Source organism: Camarhynchus parvulus, chromosome 23 (assembly GCF_901933205.1).
Source record: "Camarhynchus parvulus chromosome 23, STF_HiC, whole genome shotgun sequence".
Taxonomy (NCBI): domain Eukaryota; kingdom Metazoa; phylum Chordata; class Aves; order Passeriformes; family Thraupidae; genus Camarhynchus; species Camarhynchus parvulus.
The window spans coordinates 873,097-894,629 of NC_044593.1; the positions used below are offsets into that span (position 1 = coordinate 873,097).

Below are 21,533 nucleotides of genomic sequence, written 5' to 3' on the forward strand. Positions count from 1 at the left end.
CCCGGGCCTGGCTGGGTGGCGGGTGCCGGTGCCACGGGCCTGGGCTGTACTCACGGGCCTGCCGGCGGTGATGGATCGCCCAGAACAGGGCTCGGGCAGTGATGGGCTGAGTGTGAGCAGTGCGGGTCCCTGAAAGGCGTTAGAGCTGCCCCAGCAGGGTGCTGGCTGAGGCACGGTGGAGTTTTCCTGGTGGTGGAGTTATAGTTTGGAATTGGAGCATCACGGATTTGTTTGGGCTGGAAGAGACCTTGAAGATCACCTCATTCCATCCCCTTCCACTGTGCCAGGCTGCTCCAAGCTCCATCCAGCCTGGCCTTGGGCACTGCCAGGGATCCAGGAGCAGCCCCAGCCTCTCTGGGCACCCTGTGCCAGGGCCTGCCCACCCTCGTGTGGAAGAACTTTTCCCTAATAAAAGTTACTTTGTGCTTCACCCTGTCAAAGATCACCATGGTTTGGTCTCTGTTTGGAAACATAAGCTGTGAATCCGAGCATCACCTGTCCAATGTGCCATCCTGAGGGAAAACAGGTGATTTCCTCACCTTTGGGGTGTTCTCCCTGGATGTTAACACTGATGGGATTTAGTAACAGGCAGCAAAAAAGGCCTATTGTGCTAGCTAAATTAATCCCTAAATTGCTGCTTGAGCTGTTGCCCTGTTTAGAGAAGTTCACCAGGTTTGTTTCTGTGTGAATTACCCATGGGTTCACAGGATTGCCAGAAAAAGGACCTGGCTGTGACTGTGGCCATGGCTGTGACTGTGACTGTGGCTCTGGCTCTGGCTGTGCCAAGGGCTGTGGCTGTGGCTGTGGCTGTGTGCTCAGACACTCTGAGCTCAGCCCATGTGAGCTGGGCTCCGTTTGGCTCCTGCCACAGCCCCGATAAGGAGCTGCTCCCTGCTCACGCCTCTCAGCCTTTTTATCTCTCACTGAGCTCCCATTGCTGGCCCCCACAGCTCCTCTGCTGCTGGTGTGAGGGCACAGGGACAGCCCCACAGGGCAGAGGAACCAGAGGAATCTCTCCTGAGCTGCTGCTGCTCCATGTAGTGCACGATGCCTTCCCGCTACCGCAGCTTCCGCTGCAGCGTGCCCTGGCTGATCCTTCTGCTGCAGGCTCTGCTCCTCCTCCGCTCCTTCCTTGGCTTCCCAGGTGTCAGTGACACCTACTCCCCATCCAACTCCTACCCAGGTAAGCCTGACGCCCTGCTGGGGAACAGGGGCATCCCTGCTCCTCTCGTGCCCTGCACAGCAGGGTCTGGTGGTGAGGAGCAGAATGGTTTTATTGCTCTTTGAACTTGCCAGGGGTGCTGGGAGTTTCTTTATGTCACAGGTGTGATGGGGACCCGAGACTAAACTGTAATTTTGGTCAGTTTTCTCTTGGGGTTTTCACCTCTCAGCCCCCATCCTGATCCATTTACACATCCTGATCCATTCAGATCAGTGTGTAAAAATAAATTCAGCATTAAGGGTATTCCTTCTCTGATTATACATTGGAAAGAAAGCTCTGGAATTCTTTGCAAACTCTAAACAATAATTAAATTTTTATCTGAAGGCTTCTTAGTTAATTGTAATTTTTAATGGATTTTTTTTAACCAGAAATCTGCATTAATAATTTCACCGCTGTCTTGCTCTTTTCTGTCCTGCAGAATTTCAAGATGTCAACCACATGGTGATTTTTGGATTTGGCTTCTTCCTGATGGTTCTGAGAAGATATGGCTTTAGCAGCACTGGGTTCAACTTCTTGCTCGTTGTTCTTGGTGTCCAGTGCTCTATGCTGGCAGAAGATTTATTAGTTTTCCTTAGGGGAGAGCAAAATGAAGTTGGTTTGGAAAGGTAATGAGTTCATGTTAGAGCTGGGCTGGTGCAGAACTGCTGATTGCTCCTTGTGGAGTGAATGCCTCCTTGTGGGGCCCTGGTAGGGATGGGCAGAGTCACATTTGCAGGTATCTTAGAGGGCTTTTGGTGTTTAAGTGCATTGCTTTGTGTCATTCCTTTTTATTGGCCCTGGTGTCACCCTGAGACTGAGTTGTTGTTCTTTCCTCTCTTTCTTGCAGCCTGGCAAGGGCTTTTGTGAGCGTGACTGCTGTGGTCATCTCCACTGGGGCTGTCCTGGGCAGGGCCAATCCTGTGCAGTTAATTGTGATGACCCTGGTGGAATTAACCTTCTTCTACGTGAGCAGATACATCAACGAGAGATTCCTGGAGGTACCCTGGTGGGATTTGCAGAGATGTGGGGGGAAACGTCGCTGGAGCTTTGGAGCAAAGGCTTTGTGTGGCCTGGCTCAGCCCGCAATAAGCTGTGACTGCTGTGTTGGTGCAGGTCCCAGCGCCCCTCACTGGGATGCACGTGTACCTCTTTGGAGCCTACTTTGGTCTGGCGCTCGCCTCCCGCTTCCCCGAGGCTCCCCCAGGGCTGGACAAGAGCAGGAGCACCCCAAAGTCAGAGCTGTTCTCCGTGCTGGGTGAGTCCTGGCTGCAGTGCCCCAGCTGCATGAGGCACTGCAGGGAGAACATGGGCAGGGTTGGGGGTTTACATGCAAAATGCAGCTCTGAATGCAGCCAAGCACAGAAACTGCTGCTGTTTGTGACCGTGGCCCCTTTCCTGCCTGGCCAGGGGCCTCTCCTGCCACAGCTGGGGCTCAGTTTGCTTTGTCACCTCAGCATAAAGACTGCTCCAGGTTACCAGCTCTTTGTCCAGGCTCACCACTCCCTTTCCTGGCCAGGTTGTCCCCTTGGCTGGCTGGTGAGGGGCTGTGTGCCAGAGCTGAGCTCATAACTTGTGTTTCAGCAGAGCTCAGGCTGTTGGTCCAGGTGGTGCACAGAGATAGAAAAGGGCAGTCCCTGCTGGTAACAGAAATAAAAAGATAAAGCCTGCTGAAGGGTGGGGAGTGTGATACAGAAAGGCCCATGAGGGGAGGGACAGGCTCAGTGTCTGGGACTTTCACTCCTTTTCTTAGGGAAGCAATTTGGTGTCTTTATTATCACAATTTCTGTAGTGCAACTGCCACCAGCTGAGCCCAGAGCTTCCTGCAGGGGTCCACAGAGTCTCATTCTCAGTCAGTTTTTGCTCAGCTTAGGGAATACAAAATTTAAATGCTGCTCTTTTGTGTCCCTGGAGTTCTTGTTTGCTGTTTATTTCCAGAGCTGAGCAGATCCTCATAAGAATGCTGCAGAGGATTTTATATCTGTATTTATGGCTGACTACTGCCTGATCAATGGAAATAGGATGAATCATCTCACAAGTCCTCAGTGCCACCTTAAGTTTAGAGTTGCTGAAATGGCCTGTCCTGTCTGAGGCAGGGTTATCTGTGCCTTGGTGCACTGAAATCATGGATATTTGCAATGGAAACTGGAGTTGTGCCTCATAGTGACAATGCCTGTGTCACCTGTTAGGGGTCTGGGACAAGAGCACATCAAACGTCACTGTCAGCTGGATTGCACAAGGATCTGGTACCTCTGTGGGGTGGGGAACACAACATCGGTGATGGGAACGGGCTGGAAACAAAATACAGCCGCTGGGACCAGGCCGAGGTGCTCTGGGGCCACCGAGGTCCCTGTGTCCCTGTGTCCCTGTGTCCCCCTGCTGGCTGGAATGCGGTGTGTGCAGTGCTGCCCCAGGCAGGTGAGGAGCGGTGCATCCTGCCGGGCAGGGCCCTTGCTCCGGGAGCCTGGGCTCCCGAACGCTGCCCCTTAGGAGCAGAAGAACCTGTTTGCATTCCTGCTGGAGGAGCCTGGTGCTCATGGACGTGTGACACTGCCAGCTCCTCACCGGCAGTGACCTTAGAGCAGCTCTGCTTTGGGAAAGCTTTGGGAATTACAGTGAATGCACACTGGGGGCTGCAGCCCTCCAGAGACAGGCAGTGATGGTTCCCTGTGCTTCAGAGCAGCTCCTGAGGGTCTCTTTCCTTGTCCCCAAGGCACTGTGTTTGTCTGGGTGTTCTGGCCAAGCTTCAATTCTATCCTGCCTTTCCTCAAGATGCAAGCAGTGATCAACACTTACTTGGCCCTTGCAGTGAGTGCTGTGGCTGCCTTCATGTTGTCTGCTCTGACCTCCAAGGATGGCAAATTCAGAATGGTAAGGACAAGGGAAAACCCTGCGTGGGGTTTTTCTGTTCAAAGAGATTTTGTGGTACCCTCAGGAAGGGAAACCTTGTCCAGAGTCTGAGAGTCACAGACTCACTGAGGGGTTTGGGTGGGAAGGGGCATCAAAGATCACCTCATCCCACCCCCTGCCATGGCAGGGAACACCTCCCACTGTCCCAGGTGCTCCCAGCCCTGTCCAGCCTGACCTTGGGCACTGCCAGGGATCCAGGGGCAGCCCCAGCTGCTCTGGGCACCCTGTGCCAGGGCCTGCCCACCCTGCCAGGGAACAATTCCTTCCCAGCATTGAATCTGCACCTTCCCTCTTTCCGTGTAGAGGCACTGCCCCTTGTTGTAGCCCTACCAGCCCTTGTAGGAAGTCCACAAGCCCTTGTAAGGAGTCCCTGCCTCCCTGTTGTTGTTTCCAGGCTCAGATCCGCAGTGCAGTGCTGGCTGGAGGGGTCACCATCAGTTACACTGCAGAGCGCATCCACCACCCCTGGATTGCCATGATCCTGGGGCTGCTGGGCAGTGTCATCACCATCCTGGGGTCTCACTGTGTGCAGGTAATGCTCAGTCCCCTAAATGCTTCTTAGATAAGCTGTGTAAGTTTTTTTTTGCAGTGCAGGATGCCCCAAGGGAAGCTTCTTTTCCAAACTAGGAAACCTGAGGTGTTTTGAGCAGAGTGCAGGATTGCAGCTCCTGAGAGCAAATTCATCCTCTAGGTCTGCAACAGCTGATCTGCAATTACCAACCTTGTGTTTCTGAGTGTAATTAAACCTTTTCCTCTTCCTAGAGGTGCTTTAATCCTGCCTTGAAGCTTCAGGATACTTCTGGAGTTCATTTCACTTTTGGTCTGCCTGCTGTGCTTGGAGCTGTGGCCACTGTTGTTCTCATAGTTGTAGAAGATGGGATTGACACACGATGGAATGAATTATCCAGGTACATAAATTCTTGTATTAAATAATGAAGAGAAATAATCATCACTGCAGTGTGCTTTGAGAAGAGTTGTTGGACATCCAGAGAGCCTGAATGTCATCACAGATACATTGTTTTATATCAGGTAACCCTGAAGTCCAAAAACAAAAAAAAAGTCAGCGTAAAAAGGAATTTGAGATTTGAGCAGACTTTGGGTCCTGTTTTCTGCCTCCCTTTTTGTTTATGTTAAATACAGCAGATACAGGAGATGAAGGCTGGGCATGTGCCTCCCTCCAAGACTCACTTCAGGGTTTGGGATGTTTTGGGGAGCTCAGGAGGGAGGAGAAATGAGGGTGCAGCATGAGGGCCTGACACTTCATCGTGTTCTTAATGAAACATTTAAAGAAGTTTTAATACCAAAAGAATGGGCAAAATAAATTTTCTGAAGTCTGCATTAGGCTTTGGTATGTTCCTAAAACATCGCACTGCAGCTGCAGATTTGAGAATTACAGCTTCTATGGGAGATTTTGATAGCTGCAGATTCATTCACAGTGGCAATGCTAAATAAAAGGTGAAACACATTTTTTGCTTTTCAGACTGGGTTATGATGCCTTTGTTTACATTGGTGCCTTCTGCCAGACCATCAGCACTGCCTTGATAACAGGATTGATTACAGGTCAGTAGTGATACATCCCAGGAATCCCTTTATTTCCTTGGAGCAACTTTCTCTGGGTAAATCACTTGTGGGATAAATGAGTGCCAGGGACTCTTCCCAGCCAGAGCTGTTTTGCACAGAAATAACCCAGCAGCACCATTCTTTCAGTGCTGAAGTTTTATTTTAACCAAGGTTTAACAGCTGCCTTCAACCTGCAGACAGGAGAGGTGTGAAGATGAAAATACTTCCACTTTTGGGTGTCGTCTTATTGACAGAAGATGCCCCAATCTGGGGCTTGTCACTTTTTGGGCCATTTGGAGCAAATGTGCAAAGCTGCAATGACATCAGGAGCTGCCTCAGCCCAGCTGCAGCCCTTTGATCAAGAGATTTGGGAATTTTGGGGACTTTTTGCTGCTTTGGGAGCAGCAGCCCTCACGTGGCTCCCGTGGAATGCTCTGGTTTGTGGCAGCTGCTGCTTTTCCCCAGCCTTTAATTCTGTCGGAGCAACAGAGAAATGGCCAGTGAAAATTGCTGGGAAACACACCCTACAGTGATTTTTGGAGTGTTTTAATTTATTTAAACCTTTGCGTTACTTTAAGTGTAGTGAAGAAGGAATGGATCTTTAGAAAACATCCAGCTGAAATAACCAAACATTCAGTGTTTAACCAATTGTTCAAACATCCAGAGATTCCTATCAGAGATCCCAAACTAACAATGCTGATAAGGCAGATTGTTTTTAATACACAAGCACTGCTCATGCAAGAAACTCATCATTTTGATGTATTTTCATAATCTAGCAGCTGTTTAATGGGGTTTTACCTAAAGCAATTCATTTTTAGTATCCCAAGCCTTGATCCTGGCAAGCCTCTTTTTGTAATTAAGGCCAGCTCGAGTCAGGGGGGCTCTGCTGGAGGATTTAGGTCTGAATTTGTGTTTTGATCTGCTACATTGGGATAAATGTTGCCAAGAGACTCCTGTTACACACAATCCTCCCCTTGCCCTGGTGTTTGTGTTTATTTTGGATCTCTCTCTTTTTACCAACAGGTTTAATCTTAAACATCAAACTGCTGAAAGCTGTGCACGTCTCCAAGTACTTTGATGACCAGTTTTACTGGGAGGTGAGTTTCAAAATGATTTCAGATTCCCTGTGGGGGAGTTCATTTAGCACCTTGAAGAACTCCAGGTATTTGAATTAAAAATATGGGGGAAAAAAAAAGTTATTCCTTTTCCCAGCACAAACAGTCCTTGGGCACCCTTAGGTGCTGGTGTGAGGCTGTGTCTGAATTACAGGATTAACAAATGGGTGAAAATAAGCTTTTAATCAGCTTTTCCCTTGGTTTGGGGGGTTTTCCTGTGGTGATTTGACATGTTCTGATACAGGAATGTTTGTGTTCACAGTTTCCCCACTTGTCTGTTGGATTTTGAGTGGAGGATCCCAGCTGACAGACAGGACCAAGATAAGATTTTCCTCTTTATCACCAGAAAAACTGAACAGCTATGATGGGTTCAGAGAGCACTGAAATACCAATTCTCAGGCCCAAAAAAGCCACCCCAATGGACACTCAAAAATCAAACTGTTCCAGTTATTCTTGAAAGATACAGAGTGTGAATTCACAGATGCAAACTTCAGCTGCGTGCAGCTTTTCTGCTTTGTTGGCCTTACCTTAAAATATTTTTATAAGATATGCATTCATGGCTTCTCAATCCAAATGCTTGGAAACATTATTTTTAGCTCCCGAGTTTACAAGGCAAAATGATGGATTTGAAAGTGTCATTTCTCAAGGAGCACTTCTTATCTAGCAAAGTACTCAAGTTTTTAAGCTGAATTGATTCTGCTGAAGGCCTTGACAAGCCAGGATTTGATGAGTGAGCTGGAGCAGGGCCAGAACTGTGCATCCTGCCTGCCTGAACTCCTGGAAAAATCTGGATGTTGGGAGGTTCTGATGGGCAATGTCCGGTTGTGGGTGGTGTTCCTGAAAGCCCTGGGGTTTGCTGCCAAGTGTAAAACACAGAGAGAGCTCAGGGCAGTGTCTGGGGGGGCAGCACAGGGGAGGGGTCTCAGGGCTGCCAGCACCCCGTTCTGGAGTGCAGGCCTTTGGGGACAGAGCATTCTCTGCCACTGAACCCTGGTTTTAAGTGGATTGTTAATTTAAGTGGCTCCTCAGCGTTTCTTTCTTTCAGGAATAGTTGACATGGAAGATCTTTGAGCAGTGCTTACCTAATAAAGAGTGAAAACTGAAGCGTGGCTGTTTCCCTTCCTTCAGCACCCCGTGAGCAGTGAGGGAGGGAGCTCGTGACAGGCTGAGCCCTTTGCTGAGGCTCCCTGGCCTCATTCACTCCCTGCTGCATCAGCAGATCCCTGCAGCTCCCAGGGAATGCAGCCTTGCACAGGCAGGGCCAGTTCTCCTTGTTCCCAGCTCCCAAAGAGCCAGCAGGAGTTCAGCAGCTGCCCAAAGCTTCTACACACAACTGGGAGTTGGTACTTCCCAGACACTTCTTCTTTATCACCACAGGATAAAGGAAACATTCAGGGATGGAGGGGAAAGAAAAATCCCAAACCACCCAAGTTCTGAATTACACAAGAAAAGCCACACACCAGCAAGTTTTGAAATTGAAGAAATGGTTATATTGCCCAGATATAGGAAATACTTAATAAATATCTGTTAAAAGGTTGTTTAAATGCATTTTAATAAGTCTTGGAGTGTAAATAACATCATAGAAAGAGCTGGTTAAATACATCCATATTCCACTCTCCTTTTATTTGTAACAAACATTATTTTAGAAAAGTGACTCCACTGCTGTTTGTAGGAATTTTACATTTCTCAAAAACACCACAACACTGAAGTGGACGTACAAGAGTAAAAAAAATAACCAGAATAAAGCTGGATTTAGTGCTTTCAGCTTTCCTTGATTTCTCTTCAGACACGATGGAAGGTTTACAAAACGGTTTTACAAAACTTTGGGGGTGCAGTTAAAACTCCAGGAGGGTTCACTGCCACAGATCCTCTGTGCGCCCAAACTTGAACACCAGGCCCCTGTGGGAACACAAAGGGACACCACAAATCCCTTGTTTAAAACCCAGCTCCTCTTGTTTAAAACACAAGATTTCAAGGGGGATTTGTTAATCCAGTTCCTGTGCAGGCACATCCCAGTTCATTCACTCAGGTCTGCTTACAAAACAGGACTTTAGCACCAACCAGATCACAGCAAGTTTCAGTTTTTTATCATTAAAATTAAATGGTAAACAAATAAAAGAGGTCAGTCTTACCCAAAAAAGATGAATGCATTCTGGAAAAACACTGCTATTCCTGGGTACACCACTGGTTTTTCTAAGAGGAAAAAAAAAATCCCCATAAAATTTTTTTGAAGTAATTTTCCAGCATATCCCATTTCTGACATGTCATTTCCCTTGTGCTAATTTAGCAGAGAGGCTTTGGGAGCAATCTGCAGGAGCTCAGTAATTTGTATGCTGGGAATAAGTGTTCACCCAGGGAATTATACCCTTAAAACTGCAGCAGTTTAATTATGTCCATGGAGTTCCCAGCTGGGTTTGTAGAGGAAGTTTGCACTTAGAAATAGATCAGATCCATCCCAATATCAGTAAGAATATGGGAGAGTGGAGTGCAGGGCAAAATATTCAGTTTGGGCCTCTAAATACCAGTGCTAAAATCCAGAACAGTGGATTTTAGAAACTTTAACTGCCAAAAACAGGCTCAGCTCTTACCTTTAACCACGTAGCCCCCAAAGAGGATCCACATGGAGGCAATGAGGGACCCAAAAGCCATCATGAAGCCAAGGAAGAGCCAGATGCGAGCCCCTGCAATGGGATGGGGATGTGCTGTGCCTGTGGGACCCTCACAAACCCCCCTAGCACAGCTGGGACCAGCTGTTGTATTTTCTGAGACCCCTCTTGTTAGAAGGAATGATGAATCTGACTCTATGTTCTTAAAAAGCTAATTTATTATTTATTAAAGAAATAAAATTATTATAAATGAGATATAACTATTATAATTATTATATATAATTATATGTATTATGAAATATTTTTATAAATTATTTTCTATATTATATTAAAAATTCTATACTAAAAAATACAAACAAAAAGCTAAAATATCCTAACAAAAACTCATGACTCTCCTTCCAGAGTCTGACACAGCTTAGCCCCTGATTAATAAAAACAATATAATAAATAATAAATATATATTAATATATAATATATATTATATATAATGATAAATATAATAGAATATATAATAACATATGATCAATAATAGCCCCTGATAAATAAAAACAATTTACATGAAACCAATAAAACAATCACCTGTTTAATAAACAATCTCCAAACCAACAAAACGCAAGAAAAACAAATCAGATAATTATTGTTTTCATTTTTCTCTGGAGCTTCTCAGCTTCCCAGAAAAAAAATCCCCCCAAAAATAATTTTTTTTTCAGAAAATATAAAATTAACAGGGACCCCAGCCCTGGTACCTGTCTGGCCCAGGCAGCCCTCGCTGTAGCTGTCCCCCCGCACCTGCCCGTTGGACACAGCGTTGATCCTGGGGAAAAGGGGACAAAAGTGACATTAAAAATCTCCTTTTCACTCTCTCTGCCCTGCTGGGGTGGGGCCTTGTGTGAAAAGTGCACATCATATGGCTGTTGCCTGATTTTTTAAGATTTTCTAAGCCTTCTGATGTTTACATTGTTGTAATGAACTTTCTCACACACTTTCTGTAAACAACTTATTGGTTTGCATTCTTTTATAGAGAAGGAGAAATTTGATGGACTGTTGGTTTGTCCAGTGTCATTGGAGAAAACAATTTATAAATATAACTTATGAATAATTTATAAATATACTTTAAAATTTTATTAAATATATTATTTACATTTACTACAAAATATTTTATAAATATACTATTTTATGACTATTAAACTGTTGAAATTTTACAACTTTTCCACACTCACATGAGGAATGCAATGGTGGCTATCACCCCACAGGCGTGGTAGGAATGGTTGAAGTCTTCCACCTGAGGGTATTTCACAGCAGCATCGATGATGATCCACCAACCTGTGAAAAACTGGGGGGAAAAGGAGCTTAAAATGCAGATAAAGCTTAAAATACAGAGTTTAAAATACAGATAAAGCTTAAAATACAGAGCTTAAAATGCAGATAAAGCTTAAAATACAGAGTTTAAAATACAGATAAAGCTTAAAATACAGAGCTTAAAATGCAGATAAAGCTTAAAATACAGAGCTTAAAACACTCACAGAGCCTGTCCTCAGCCTGTGACATGGCTCTAGAAAAACACCAATATTGGAACAGCCTTACAGCCTCCAACCCAGACTAAACTGTGACACCATTACTTTGGGATCGAGCTGTCTGCAAAGCCAGGGATTTACTCACTCCAGCAGCTATTTTAACATTCTGGAAATTGTGAAAAACGGTGAAATTTTAAAAAATGCACGGAGGAAACCAGGCCGGATTTTGTCAGTAACTCTGCTGCTACAACCAGGGACAGTGTATCCCTGTTCTTCCTTTCCCTGGGATTGCTAAGGCTGGAGCAGCTTCTGAAATCATCAGTTCCAACCCGCCGTGGTTAAACCGTGTCCCCAAATGCCACATCCAGGTGTTTTTTAACCATTCCCAGAGACAGCGACTCCAGCACTGCCTGGCCACCCTTCCCTGGAGAAATTTCCCCTTTTATCCAACTGGCACAACTTGAGGCCGTTTCCTCCCATCCTTCCGCTCGGAACGCGGGAGCAGAGGCTCCCAAACCGCTCCTGATTTTTATCTCAGTTCAGAAAAGCCAAAAGTGGGGAGCAGGGCGGGGCCGTACCAGCACCCCCGCGGCCACCGAGGCGATGGTGTTGCGCTTCTCGCCCCAGTCCACGCACTCCGAGCAGCGCAGGCTCTCCAGGAACCCGGACATGGCTCCGCGACTGCGGGAGGAAAGGAAACGGCGGCTCCGTCCGCGCAGGAACCGGGGCGCGGCACCGCCCGAGCACCGGGACCGCCCGAGCACCGGGCACCCCCGATCCGCGCACCCAGCCCGCTCCCGCACCGCGCTCCCGCGGTCACGGGGCGCGCACCGCGCATCCCCCGCGCCCCCGTCACTGCATCCCCCGCACCCCAATCCCTGCACCCCGCGCATCCCCCGCGCCCCGGCCACTGCATCCCCCGCACCCCAATCCCTGCACCCCGCGCATCTCCCGCATCCCGCGCATCCCCCGCGCCTCGGTCACTGCATCCCCCTCACCCCAATCCCGGCGCCCCGGTCACGCATCCCCCGCACCCCAATCCCTGCACCCCGCGCATCTCCCGCACCCCGGTCCCTGCATCCCCCGCACCGTGCGCGCCCCCGGCCCCGCGCGCTCCCCGCGCATCCCCCGCGCACCGTCACGGGACGCGGCGGCGGCGGCGGCGGCGGCCGCGCGCAGGCGCAGCGCGCGCGCGCAGGAGCGGCGGGGGGCGGGGCCGCCGTTCGGGGGCGGGGCCGGCGCGTGCGCCGCGAGCGCGCGGGTTGCGTAACGGGAGGGACGTTCTGGAAGGTTCTGGGGCCGCCCTCAGTCGCTGGCGGGCGGCGGCAGCTGCGGTTCTGTCGTTCTCCTGTCGTTCTTCTATCGCGCTTGTATCGCCGATCGCGGCTGGCGCAGTGGGCTCGGCGCTATGGGGGTGACTCACGAAGCGGGGCTCTCCCCTCAGGACCCGTGCGGGGGCAGCCCGGCGGGCTGGAGCCGGTGAGGCGGCGGGCCGGGGCACGGCTGGGGGGGGAGGAGGCGGGAGCGGCCGATGGCGGTGGCCGTTGCGGGGTGAGGGCCGTGGATCGCTCTCGGGTGGGTTTTTATGGGTTTTTCTTTGTTTTATTCCAGGAGCGCGCAGGTGCCTCAGGGGAACCAGCGCGGGGCGTGCCCGGCAGCGCCCAGCGGTGAGTGAGGGACCGGGAGGGATCAGGGGGTCCGGACCGGCCCTGGGCCCCCATGGACCGGGCGGGACACGGGCGGGGGTGGCGGTGGCAGCCGGGGATTTCTCTTATCACCGTCCCGGCAGTGTGACCTTGGCCCTGGCGTAGAGGTGAAGTAGTGAAACTTTACTTGGAGTAGTAGCGAGAGAAGTGCGTCTGACAGCTCTCCCGCAAGTTATATTTTAAATAGATTTCAGTGCGGGGGTTGGATTTGTTGCCTAACCTCGCTTTGCACCGAGCGCTAAATAGAAATTCGGTGTCAGAGCGAGCTTCCCTAAACTGTAAACTGGTTACGTAACTCCGGGCTTAAGTCTTGTGATAAGATCCTTACCCCAAGTAACCTTTGTAGCCATAAAATGGCTGCCACTCCAGGGACAGCCATTTTAATTATTAATATAAGAAGCACTGCGTCCTGTGCAAGTCACGGGCACTGAATCATCACCCGGCTTTGCACAGAGCGTCCTTAACAGCAGCTTGTTGCACGCCCTGCTGGGATGCGCCGAGCTGTGTGCCACGAGTTTTGTAACAAGATACGGGCAAGATCTTAGCTGCTTTGTACTTAAAAGATACTTTCATTTTCTCTTGTTGGGAGTAAAAACCTCTGTAGAATTGTAGCAGAAAACTCCTCGCTTTCTAGTGAGCTGGAGACAAATGGTTATTTTGTATCGTAGATACAATGGGGTGTATTTAGGATAGAGGGAAGCTAGAATACTTTGAAAATTCTTTTCAAGAATATCAAGACTTTCCTCCTTTTTGGAGGAAAAAAGGTACTGCAAAAGGAATTACACTTAAAACCCACACAGACTTACTTCTCTCCAAAATTGCGCGCGGACCCACTCATGGTTTAAACTGAAGCCTTTCTGTTTTTCACACAACTTCGTGTTTCAGTTTTGTGGCTGAGTGCAGGAGAGGGAGCTGCAGAGCTGAGCTGTCACTGGAAGATGGCCGGGGGTTGTTGGGGTGTTTAATTATCCCTGGCCTCTGTGTGTCACTGTGTTGTTCTGAGGAAGTGCCGTGTTTGTTGTTCTGAGGAAGTGCCGTGTTTGTTGTTCTGAGGAAGTGCCCTGGTGCCATAAACACTGACCTTGCCTCTCTCCCCCCAGGAACAGAGACGGGGCACTGCAGAGCAGCAGCCAGACCCGAGGCAGAGGCTGACAGCACACAGAAGGGCAGCGCGGGGCAGACGGCCGACATGGCGGAGTTCATGGACGACCTGAGGCTGGGCTCTCCCGAGCACCGGGACTCTCCCGAGCACCGGGACTCCCGGCGGAGCTGCTCCGGCTCCAGCCGCTCCTCCAGCCGCTCCTCGCGCAGCTCCAGCTCCAGCAGCTCCTCGGGCCGCTCCTCGCGCAGCTGGAGCCGCTCCCGGTCGCGCTCCCGTTCCCGGCGGCGCCGTTCCCACCGCTCCCGGCGCCGTTCCCGTTCCTACTCGCGCAGCCGCTCCCGCTCCCGCGGCTCCCGGCGCTACCGCGGCCGCTACCGGCCCCGGCGCTACCGGCACCGCTACGGCCGGCACCGCTCCCGCTCCTGGTCCCGCGGCAGGCCCTGCTACCGCCGCTCGTACTCCCGCAGCCGCTCCCGCTCCCGCGCGCCGCTACTACGGCTTCGGCAGAACCGTGTACCCCGAGGCCTACCGGGGCTGGAGGAGCCGCTCCCGCACGCGCTCCCGGAGCCGCTCACCGCTGCACCTCAGCGAGAAAGGTGCTTCACAGGGGTCTGGGGGAGAGCCTGACAGGGGGGTTGGTTTGGGCCAGGCAGATTGGCTGTCCTTCGCTTGCTTGGTTTGTAAAGCCCGAGGGAAGGAAACCTCAGTGTGGTTGGACAAATGTGTTAAAGATTGCATTACAAATGTGATAAAACAGAACATTAATTGGCACGGGGGACAGGCTGTGATGAGATGAGTCCCAGCTGATGATGGCATAGATGTAAAACCTGCAGATTCTAGGCTTAAATAGGTACACATGGATTTTAATATAACACAAAGCACTTTTTTTTATTCCTTCCACTTCTAGACAAGAGGGAACTCCTGGAAATTGCAAAAGCCAATGCTGCCAAAGCTCTAGGAACAGACAACATTGTCCTGCCAGCCAGCCTGAAGATCTCTGCCCCTGCCAAGGAGATCAAAACTGAGAAGCAGGAGCGTGAGGAAGCCACGGAGTCAGCTGAGGTAAGTATGGAGTGTTCTCTTTGACAAGGTAAACACCTCTTAGACTTGTCTGCATGGCTGTGCTGTAGTTCATCTGTGGAGGTTGTGCTTATGAGCTCAAACTCTTGAACAAAAACTTCTCCAGAAGCCTCGAGGCTTTGCCTTAAGCTGGAAGCACAGAGGCCCTCTGGTTGATCCCTGAGTGTCCAGTAGGGACAGCTGGGGAAGGAGGAGACTTGTTCCTTTGACTTGTTCTCCTCGTGGGATAATTCCCATGAATTCCACTAGTTTATATCTTTCTGACCTAAAACCAGGAGTCTCCTTGCCAAACCTAGTGAATAGTCTGGGGTTATTTTTTTTAAGGTTAAATCTTTCTGCATTTTTTGACTGTTAAAAGCTTTTCATGTGCAACAAACTGTTTCCCAGAAATTCCATACCCAAGCACACAATGCATTTTACATACTTTATTTCTGTCTTATAGAAATCATGACTATGGTTCCAGACATGAGGAAGAAAATCTGGTGGTAATTAAGGGACTTTGTGGGCTGTAGCTGCTGTGAATTGAAGGGAGGGAGAAACTCGAGCAGCTTCAAGTGAATTTCAGTTTGGTTCTGTCATGGTGTGTTCCCCTGAGTCACAGTAAATACAAACCTGCAGCCACTGCCTGGCTCAGGTGCTGCTCTTGGAAAGGGAAGTGAATTTGCTGAGGGTTTGACACAAATGGTGCAGGCGTCCCTTTCATAAACATATGCAATATATTCCAGATGTTGAGAGAGTACAGAAGAAGAGGCCTGCATCCCTTGCAGATAAGTTTATTGTTGTTCTCCAGAGGATGGGTGTGCAGAGCTGCTGTCCCTGCTCTAGTGTGGAGCTCGTGCTGTGACCCCGAGTCCTCTCTGGGCTGAACGGGGCTGGAGCTGCCTCCATTGCCCCAGGAATGGGCACAGCTGCACTCTGGGCTCAGCCCTGCTGTGCTGTAGCTTTACAGCTCCTTTAGATGAAATATGAACCACTCCACAGAAAGCTGTGCTGTGCCCTGGGTCAGGGATCCCCTCCTAAGCTGTGTCTGCTCTTCTTTAGCAACCTGGGAGTGCAGCTGAGGACGTGAGCAAGGCTGGCATGGAGAGAGCAACCATCCAGAGGAGCATTTCCTTCAGCCCTAATGTGAGTGATGCAGTCCCAGCTCGGGCTTTTCCCAAGTAATCATCTCTATAACAATTAAAAAAAGGAATTTAATGTTTGGTAATGATTTCCCTGCAGGACTTGGTAGAGCACCCTGAATACAACTCAGTGGTGTGTTTGAAATAAGTGCTTACCCTCAACCCAAACAATTCAAAACTAGAACTAATTTCAAACACAGCTTATCTCAAGTTGAATGTTTCAGTAATGCAAACTCAGGATTCAGGGATTTCTCCTGTGTCAAGTGCACAGGATTGATACCTAGTATAAGCATCAGGAATTCCAGGAGCTGGAGAGAAAACATTTATATGATTTATCACATCAGCACAGATAAACCCCTTGGTTTTAGCACATTTTCTCACAGGAGATCTCTTTTTTTTTCCCCAGAACACAATGGCCAAGCCTGCCCTGCAGAAGCCAGTGAGCCACACTGTGGTTAAGGAGCCAGTGGTTTCTCCAGCCAGGGAGGATGACAGGAAGGGAAGCCCCTATGGGCAGTGGGTTCCTGTCAAGAAGGAGGAGAAGAAAACATTCCTGAACTTCTCACCCAAAAGCTCCCTGTTCCGGGCACGCTGAGGGGAGTCCCTGTCACTGCAGCACTTGGCACCCTCAGCACAGAGGGAGACTTCGAGGGCTTGAAGACTTGTTAATACTGAGTATTTATTTTGAGGTCTTAATTTTTGGAATCTTAGGTTTCTCTTTCAGATAGAGAGCACACAGATCCAGAAGCCACAGATGGGAATCTTGTGTATATTTGTAAATATTTTATATTGCTTTATTGGACTAGAACTTGCAGGTGGGTAACTTTTTCTAAACCATAGTTGAGTAGCTGTTCTTTGCACACCTGGATTTACCTTGTGTAACTGTTTACTTAAAGTGAATAAAGTTTAGTTTTGCACTGGCTGTGTCAGGTGTTAGGCCTGAGTTCATGTGGTTATTTCTGGGTTTCCCTTGCACTCCCCAGCTCTTCTCTCAAGGTGTGATACAGGAGAGCTGTTGCATCATTCCAAAAGTGGATCCTGCCTTGATCTTCCTTCCCTGGGTCCCCTCTGGAAGTGGGGATTGTATAGGATTTTAGCTCCCTGCCACAGAAATGTCTCCAGTTACTACAGGATTATATTTATTTGGGGTTTAAGATCAGTCACCCTGTGAGGCAGGCAGGGAAATGTGCAGGGAGGGTTCCAGGCCTCTGCTCCAGGAGAAAGGAGTTCAGGAACACAAGGAGCTCTTGCATGGACTAGGAGTAACTGGTTAAACCTGGGTTTTGTATAAATAAATTATTAATAAACTGAATTGGACTGCTCATGTCTGGAAGCTTCTTTAAGAGACCCGTAAATGGGTGGGAGGATCCTCCGTCTATCCCGTCCCTGTGAGTGAGGCTGGACAGCTGCAGTGCCAAGGGGAATCCCACCCTGGAATTATTGCTACAGGGAGGAAATCCCACCCTGGAATTGCTGCTGGGGGGAAATCCCACCTTGGAATTCCTGAGGGACAGGGGGAGCTGCCTTTCCATGGGAATGTCACTGCTCTTCATCTCGCTGCCAAACAAACCTGAGGAAAGCAACTCCCAAATTAGACCAAAGAGTTTATTTGGAGCACGGAAGGCAGAACCTGGGTACTCCTGCAGCCAAAGCTATTTACAGCTGAATTCTGCACATTGTTCAGCACACTAAGAGCAACAGCTACAATCTAGTTTTTTGATTAAACTTAAAATAGAAAACGGCAACAGAGGAGCCAGCAGCGAGCTGGGCCAGGCAGGCTCTCAAGGCCCAGGCTCTGAGCTGAGCTGAGCCAGGCAGGCTCACACAGCCCAGGCTCTGAGCAGTGCCCGGCGGGCTCACACGGCCGTGCCCCTCTCCAGGTTCTGTTTGATCTCAGCTGTGTATTTCCCGTAGAACCTCTCAGCCTTCTGGTTGAACTTGGCGTTCCTCTCGTTGATGTAGTCGATGTCGGCGTCGTCGTTGTAGGGCCGCCTCCTGCTGTACTTCTCCCTCTTCTCGATCCTGGGGGGCAGCAGGGGCTGAGCCCGGGCCTGCAGCACCCCCTGCCCTCCCCTTGTGCCCTCCCTGTACTCACTGCTTCTCCAGGTCTGCCACCATCCTGTCCACGCCCTCCTTGGAGGGCACGTGGGTGCCGTGCAGGAGGCTGTCCGAGGTGGGGTACAGGGCCTCCCCACTGTGGGAGAGCACAGTTAACACACCTGCCAGAGCTGCAGGGTCCTGGGAATCCCAGCAGGGACCTTAAAGCCCAGCCAGTGCCACCCCTACATCCCAAATTGCTCCAAGCCCCAATGTCCAACCTGGCCTTGGGCACTGCCAGGGATCCAGGGGCAGCCACAGCTCTCTGGGAAACACCTGCCAGGTCCTCAACACCTTCACAGGGTGAGTTTTTTCCCAGTATCCAACCTAAATCTCCCCTCTAAATCTCCCCTCTTTCACTCTGAACCCCTCACCCCTTCTCCTGTCCATGTCCTCGTGGTTTCCCTGCTTTTGCCCGAGTTCCCCTGTCACACCTCACCCAGCTGTGCCAATCCCAGACTCAGATGACAAATGGCAACATAAAACCGAACAGAGGGACCAGCAGGTGCCTCTGGAAGATACAGAACCCCCCAGAAATGCCAAATCTGTCTGAACACAAATTGGGCAGGTCTCAGTCCTTAAACCAAGCTCAAAAATCCCAAACCCTGCCCCAGGAAGTGCCTGATTACACACTGGAACGTGACCTCACTGGGTGAGTATTTCCTCCAACTCAGCAGTGCCAAGCTGGGAGAAATGAACCTCATTAATTACCCCACACCCCTCCTGAAGCAGGGCCACTGAGATTACAGAACAGGCAGGAGGGATTTCAGGCTGTGCTGAGCCCTCAGAGATGCCACAGGGACTGTCACCAGGACTCACTGCTGCTCCTTGAGCTTCTCATACTGCTCCAGGTCGGGCTTGATCTGCCGGGTCAGCCGCTGGTACTGGCGCAGCTGCGCCGCCGCGTAGTCTGGGTTGAAAATGACAACGTTTCTTGGCTTTTACAGCACTATTTTACATATTTTATAGCATTATTTTATTATTTTACAGTATTTTTAATGTATTCTATAGCATTTATATATATATTATAGCATTTTTACTGTATTTTATAGCATTATTTTATGTATTTTATACCATTTTTAATATATTTTATACCATTTTAATATATTTTATATAATTTTTAAGTTATTATTGACCACAAAGATTCTGCTATAGAACATTTTGTAATCCCTTTTACCTACTTTTTGTATAGTGTAATCTGTCATTTTATATATAAATAGCATTATTTTATGTATGTTATAGCATTTAAAATATATTTTATACAATTTTTAATATCACCTGAGAAGCCCAGGTCGGGGTTTTTCTTCTTCTTCTTCCTCTCCCACCTCTCGGCGTCCTCGGCGCTGACCTCCAGCAGCTTCACCCGCTCGTAGTCCTCACCCCTGGCTGCACATTCCTGAGAGAGCAGCTTTGCTAATCCCAGCTCTGCACAGCCCAGCCCAGCTTTGGTAATCCCAGCTCACACCCCGGGCTCTGGGGGAGTCCTTTACCTTTTTCTTCTCCTGCACCTGCAGCTCCCACTCCAGCCGAGCTTTTTTAGCTTCCCAGTTCGGGGGCAGCTTCAGCCTCTTGTCCTCCTCCACCACCTCCTGGCTGTTCAGCTTGCAGGCCTCGTACTGGAACCAAACAGGCAAAACTCCAGCAGAGAGAGAGAACAACCCCAAGGGGAACAACCCCAGGGGGAACAATCCCAAACTGAACAACCCCAAACCCCGAGGGGAACAATCCCAAACTGAACAACCCCAAACCCCGAGGGGAACAATCCCAAACTGAATAACCCCGAACCGGGGGGGCACAGAACCGAACAACCCAGAACCCCTGGAGGGAACAAACCCACCCCGAACAACCCCAGAGCAATCAGGGCTGGAAGGGACCCCTGGACATCGCCCAGCCCGACCCCCACGCCAGCCAGGCAGTGTTTGGGCCCGGTTCTGGTCCCGTCCCCCGTACCCGCTTCATGTGGAGCTCCCGGAACCGGCGCAGCCGCTCCTCCCGCCTCTGCTCCGCCGCCGCCGCCGCGGCCGGGCCGGGCTCTGCCTGCTCCTCCTCCTCTTCCTCCTCACTCTGCAACGAGCCGCACTCAGGCAGGAGCCCCGGGAGGAGCCGGGACCCCCGTCCCGCCCGATCCCGTCCCCGCCTCACCCCCACATCGGCCTCGGGCACCCCCAGGCTGCTGAGGGCCGACACGGCCGCCGCCATCGCGCCCCGCCGGCACTTCCGCCTTCCGCCGCTCCCCGTGCTCCCGGCGCTTCCGGCACTTCCGGCTTCCGGCGCGTCCTGCAGGGCGCCCCCCAGCGGGCGGGAGGTGCTGCCGCCGCCGCCGGATCCTGGAATTGTCCCAAAATCCGCAAAATCCCTCAGGAGACCCAAAACAGGGCAACGTTACGGGGAGATTAAAAAAACAAAAAAGGTTCTGTTGCAACTTCTGAGTGAAGCAAGTCCAGATTTCCGTGGAGCAGCGTTTGCAGCGGAACCGCGGCCGCCCAGCAGAGGGAGACACAGCCCCGGCCGTGAGGCGGCCTTGCCCGGCCTGTGCCCCTCAGCTCCGCTTCTCTCCTCTCCTGAGGGATTAAAAACATCCCAGAACTCCTCTGCTACCTCGATTCTGCTTCTCTCCGATTAAAAACACCGCAGAACACCTCTGTCCCCTCAGCTCTGCTTCCCTGGAATTAAAAACACCCCAGGACAGCCCCACCCTTGGGGTCTCCCCCAAGCAATTAACCCCAATATGAAAATGGGCCAAAACTTATAAAAAGTGAAAACTCTGGCTCAGGTCCATCTTGGGTCGGGCTCTTGCGCTGCCCCAGGTGTATCCTGTGAAGGATGCTTAATAAATACATTTAAATATTTTAATTAACCCCTCCTTTACTCCTTTAGCTCTGTCCAGCCCCTGCCCCAGGTGTTCTCTCCAGCCATCACTGCTGAGGGTGCCCAGCCTGGCCTGGCCCAGCAGGGAATTGTCCCAAATTCCCAAATCCCCGAGCTCCTGCAGGGCTGACAGCGAGCACAGGCAGGGCTGCTCTGCCTGGCACTGACATTTATTTTATTTTTAGATTTCAGAGTGTTTGTGTTCCTCGGAGCTGCCTCCATTGTCTCCTCCAGCTCTGCCTCCCCTGCAGGGCTGAAATGAAATGAGAAATTCCAGTTCCATGCAGAACGGGGGCTGGAGCTCGGAGGAACTGACTCATCTCGCGTGGATTTGGGCCCCTCGGAGGGGAACGTGCTGGCCAGGGCTGGGGAGCAGCATCCCTTATCTGCCCCCGAGCTCTTATCAGGGATCTCAGGGTGCAGCCCCTGGGCTGGGGCGGGGGGAAAGGAGAGGCCTGGGAGGTTCCTGGGAAAATAATGGAAAAATAATGGGAAAATAATGAGAAAACAATGGGAAAATAATGGGAAAGTAATGGTGACAGTGTGCCAGAGGCCACAGAGCCTGCGACCCCAGAGGTGTGACCCCCGACCCTGGGGACAGGGATATGGAGGGCTTGGGTGTGCAGTGGTGTGATTCAGGTGTGGAATTCCATATT

General features: G+C 50.4%; 4 protein-coding genes across 6 annotated transcripts; 2 read left to right on the top strand and 2 right to left on the bottom strand.

The window, feature by feature from the left end:
- The first annotated feature begins 938 nt into the window (after nt 1–938).
- Nucleotides 939–7,871, top strand: LOC115912856 (RH-like protein). The gene is made up of 10 exons (XM_030964635.1): nt 939–1,183; nt 1,641–1,827; nt 2,049–2,199; nt 2,315–2,456; nt 3,912–4,069; nt 4,503–4,640; nt 4,871–5,016; nt 5,589–5,668; nt 6,692–6,765; nt 7,046–7,871. Exons 1-10 carry the CDS (start codon nt 1,048–1,050, stop codon nt 7,070–7,072), a joined length of 1,239 nt encoding a protein of 412 aa, XP_030820495.1. The 5' UTR covers nt 939–1,047; the 3' UTR covers nt 7,073–7,871.
- A 379-nt stretch (nt 7,872–8,250) lies between these two features.
- TMEM50A (transmembrane protein 50A) lies at nt 8,251–12,090 on the bottom strand. 3 transcript variants are annotated; one of them, XM_030964568.1, is made up of 7 exons: nt 12,040–12,090; nt 11,482–11,584; nt 10,610–10,722; nt 10,136–10,203; nt 9,372–9,464; nt 8,916–8,976; nt 8,251–8,682 (listed from the first exon to the last, which is right to left on the bottom strand). In XM_030964568.1, exons 2-7 carry the CDS (start codon nt 11,572–11,574, stop codon nt 8,637–8,639), a joined length of 474 nt encoding a protein of 157 aa, XP_030820428.1. In that variant the 5' UTR covers nt 11,575–11,584; nt 12,040–12,090; the 3' UTR covers nt 8,251–8,636. The 3 variants fall into 3 exon arrangements, with proteins under 3 accessions (XP_030820428.1, XP_030820429.1, XP_030820427.1); XM_030964569.1 differs by lacking the exon at nt 12,040–12,090 and adding an exon at nt 11,993–12,017; XM_030964567.1 differs by lacking the exon at nt 12,040–12,090 and adding an exon at nt 11,970–11,990.
- Nucleotides 12,091–12,155: 65 nt separating this feature from the next.
- On the top strand, nt 12,156–16,834 carry RSRP1 (arginine and serine rich protein 1). The gene is given in 7 exon segments (XM_030964717.1): nt 12,156–12,382; nt 12,515–12,570; nt 13,710–14,193; nt 14,195–14,307; nt 14,619–14,773; nt 15,833–15,916; nt 16,319–16,834. Coding segments are annotated over 7 exon segments (1,152 nt in total). The 5' UTR covers nt 12,156–12,311; the 3' UTR covers nt 16,508–16,834.
- A 669-nt stretch (nt 16,835–17,503) lies between these two features.
- SYF2 (SYF2 pre-mRNA splicing factor) lies at nt 17,504–20,238 on the bottom strand. Its single transcript, XM_030964636.1, has 7 exons — nt 20,152–20,238; nt 19,960–20,073; nt 19,500–19,625; nt 19,288–19,405; nt 18,829–18,919; nt 18,008–18,106; nt 17,504–17,934 (listed from the first exon to the last, which is right to left on the bottom strand). Exons 1-7 carry the CDS (start codon nt 20,206–20,208, stop codon nt 17,769–17,771), a joined length of 771 nt encoding a protein of 256 aa, XP_030820496.1. The 5' UTR covers nt 20,209–20,238; the 3' UTR covers nt 17,504–17,768.
- Nucleotides 20,239–21,533: the final 1,295 nt, after the last annotated feature.

Excerpts from the sequence above, each read along its gene's own strand:
- TMEM50A (XM_030964567.1), bottom strand. Across the intron at positions 9,465-10,135 it reads GGGCTGCCTGGGCCAGACAG|GGGCTCGCATCTGGCTCTTC; the intron begins GTACCAGGGCTG and ends ATCCCATTGCAG. Across the intron at positions 8,683-8,915 it reads AATGCATTCATCTTTTTTGG|GGGCCTGGTGTTCAAGTTTG; the intron begins GTAAGACTGACC and ends GTGTTCCCACAG.
- SYF2 (XM_030964636.1), bottom strand. The coding sequence starts at position 20,208 with ATGGCGGCGGCCGTGTCGGCCCTCAGCAGCCTGGGGGTGCCCGAGGCC. Across the intron at positions 19,626-19,959 it reads GGGAGCTCCACATGAAGCGG|TACGAGGCCTGCAAGCTGAA; the intron begins GTACGGGGGACG and ends GTTTGGTTCCAG. Across the intron at positions 19,406-19,499 it reads AGGTGCAGGAGAAGAAAAAG|GAATGTGCAGCCAGGGGTGA; the intron begins GTAAAGGACTCC and ends CTGCTCTCTCAG.
- LOC115912856 (XM_030964635.1), top strand. The coding sequence starts at position 1,048 with ATGCCTTCCCGCTACCGCAGCTTCCGCTGCAGCGTGCCCTGGCTGATC. Across the intron at positions 2,457-3,911 it reads AGAGCTGTTCTCCGTGCTGG|GCACTGTGTTTGTCTGGGTG; the intron begins GTGAGTCCTGGC and ends CTTGTCCCCAAG. Across the intron at positions 5,017-5,588 it reads CGATGGAATGAATTATCCAG|ACTGGGTTATGATGCCTTTG; the intron begins GTACATAAATTC and ends TTTGCTTTTCAG.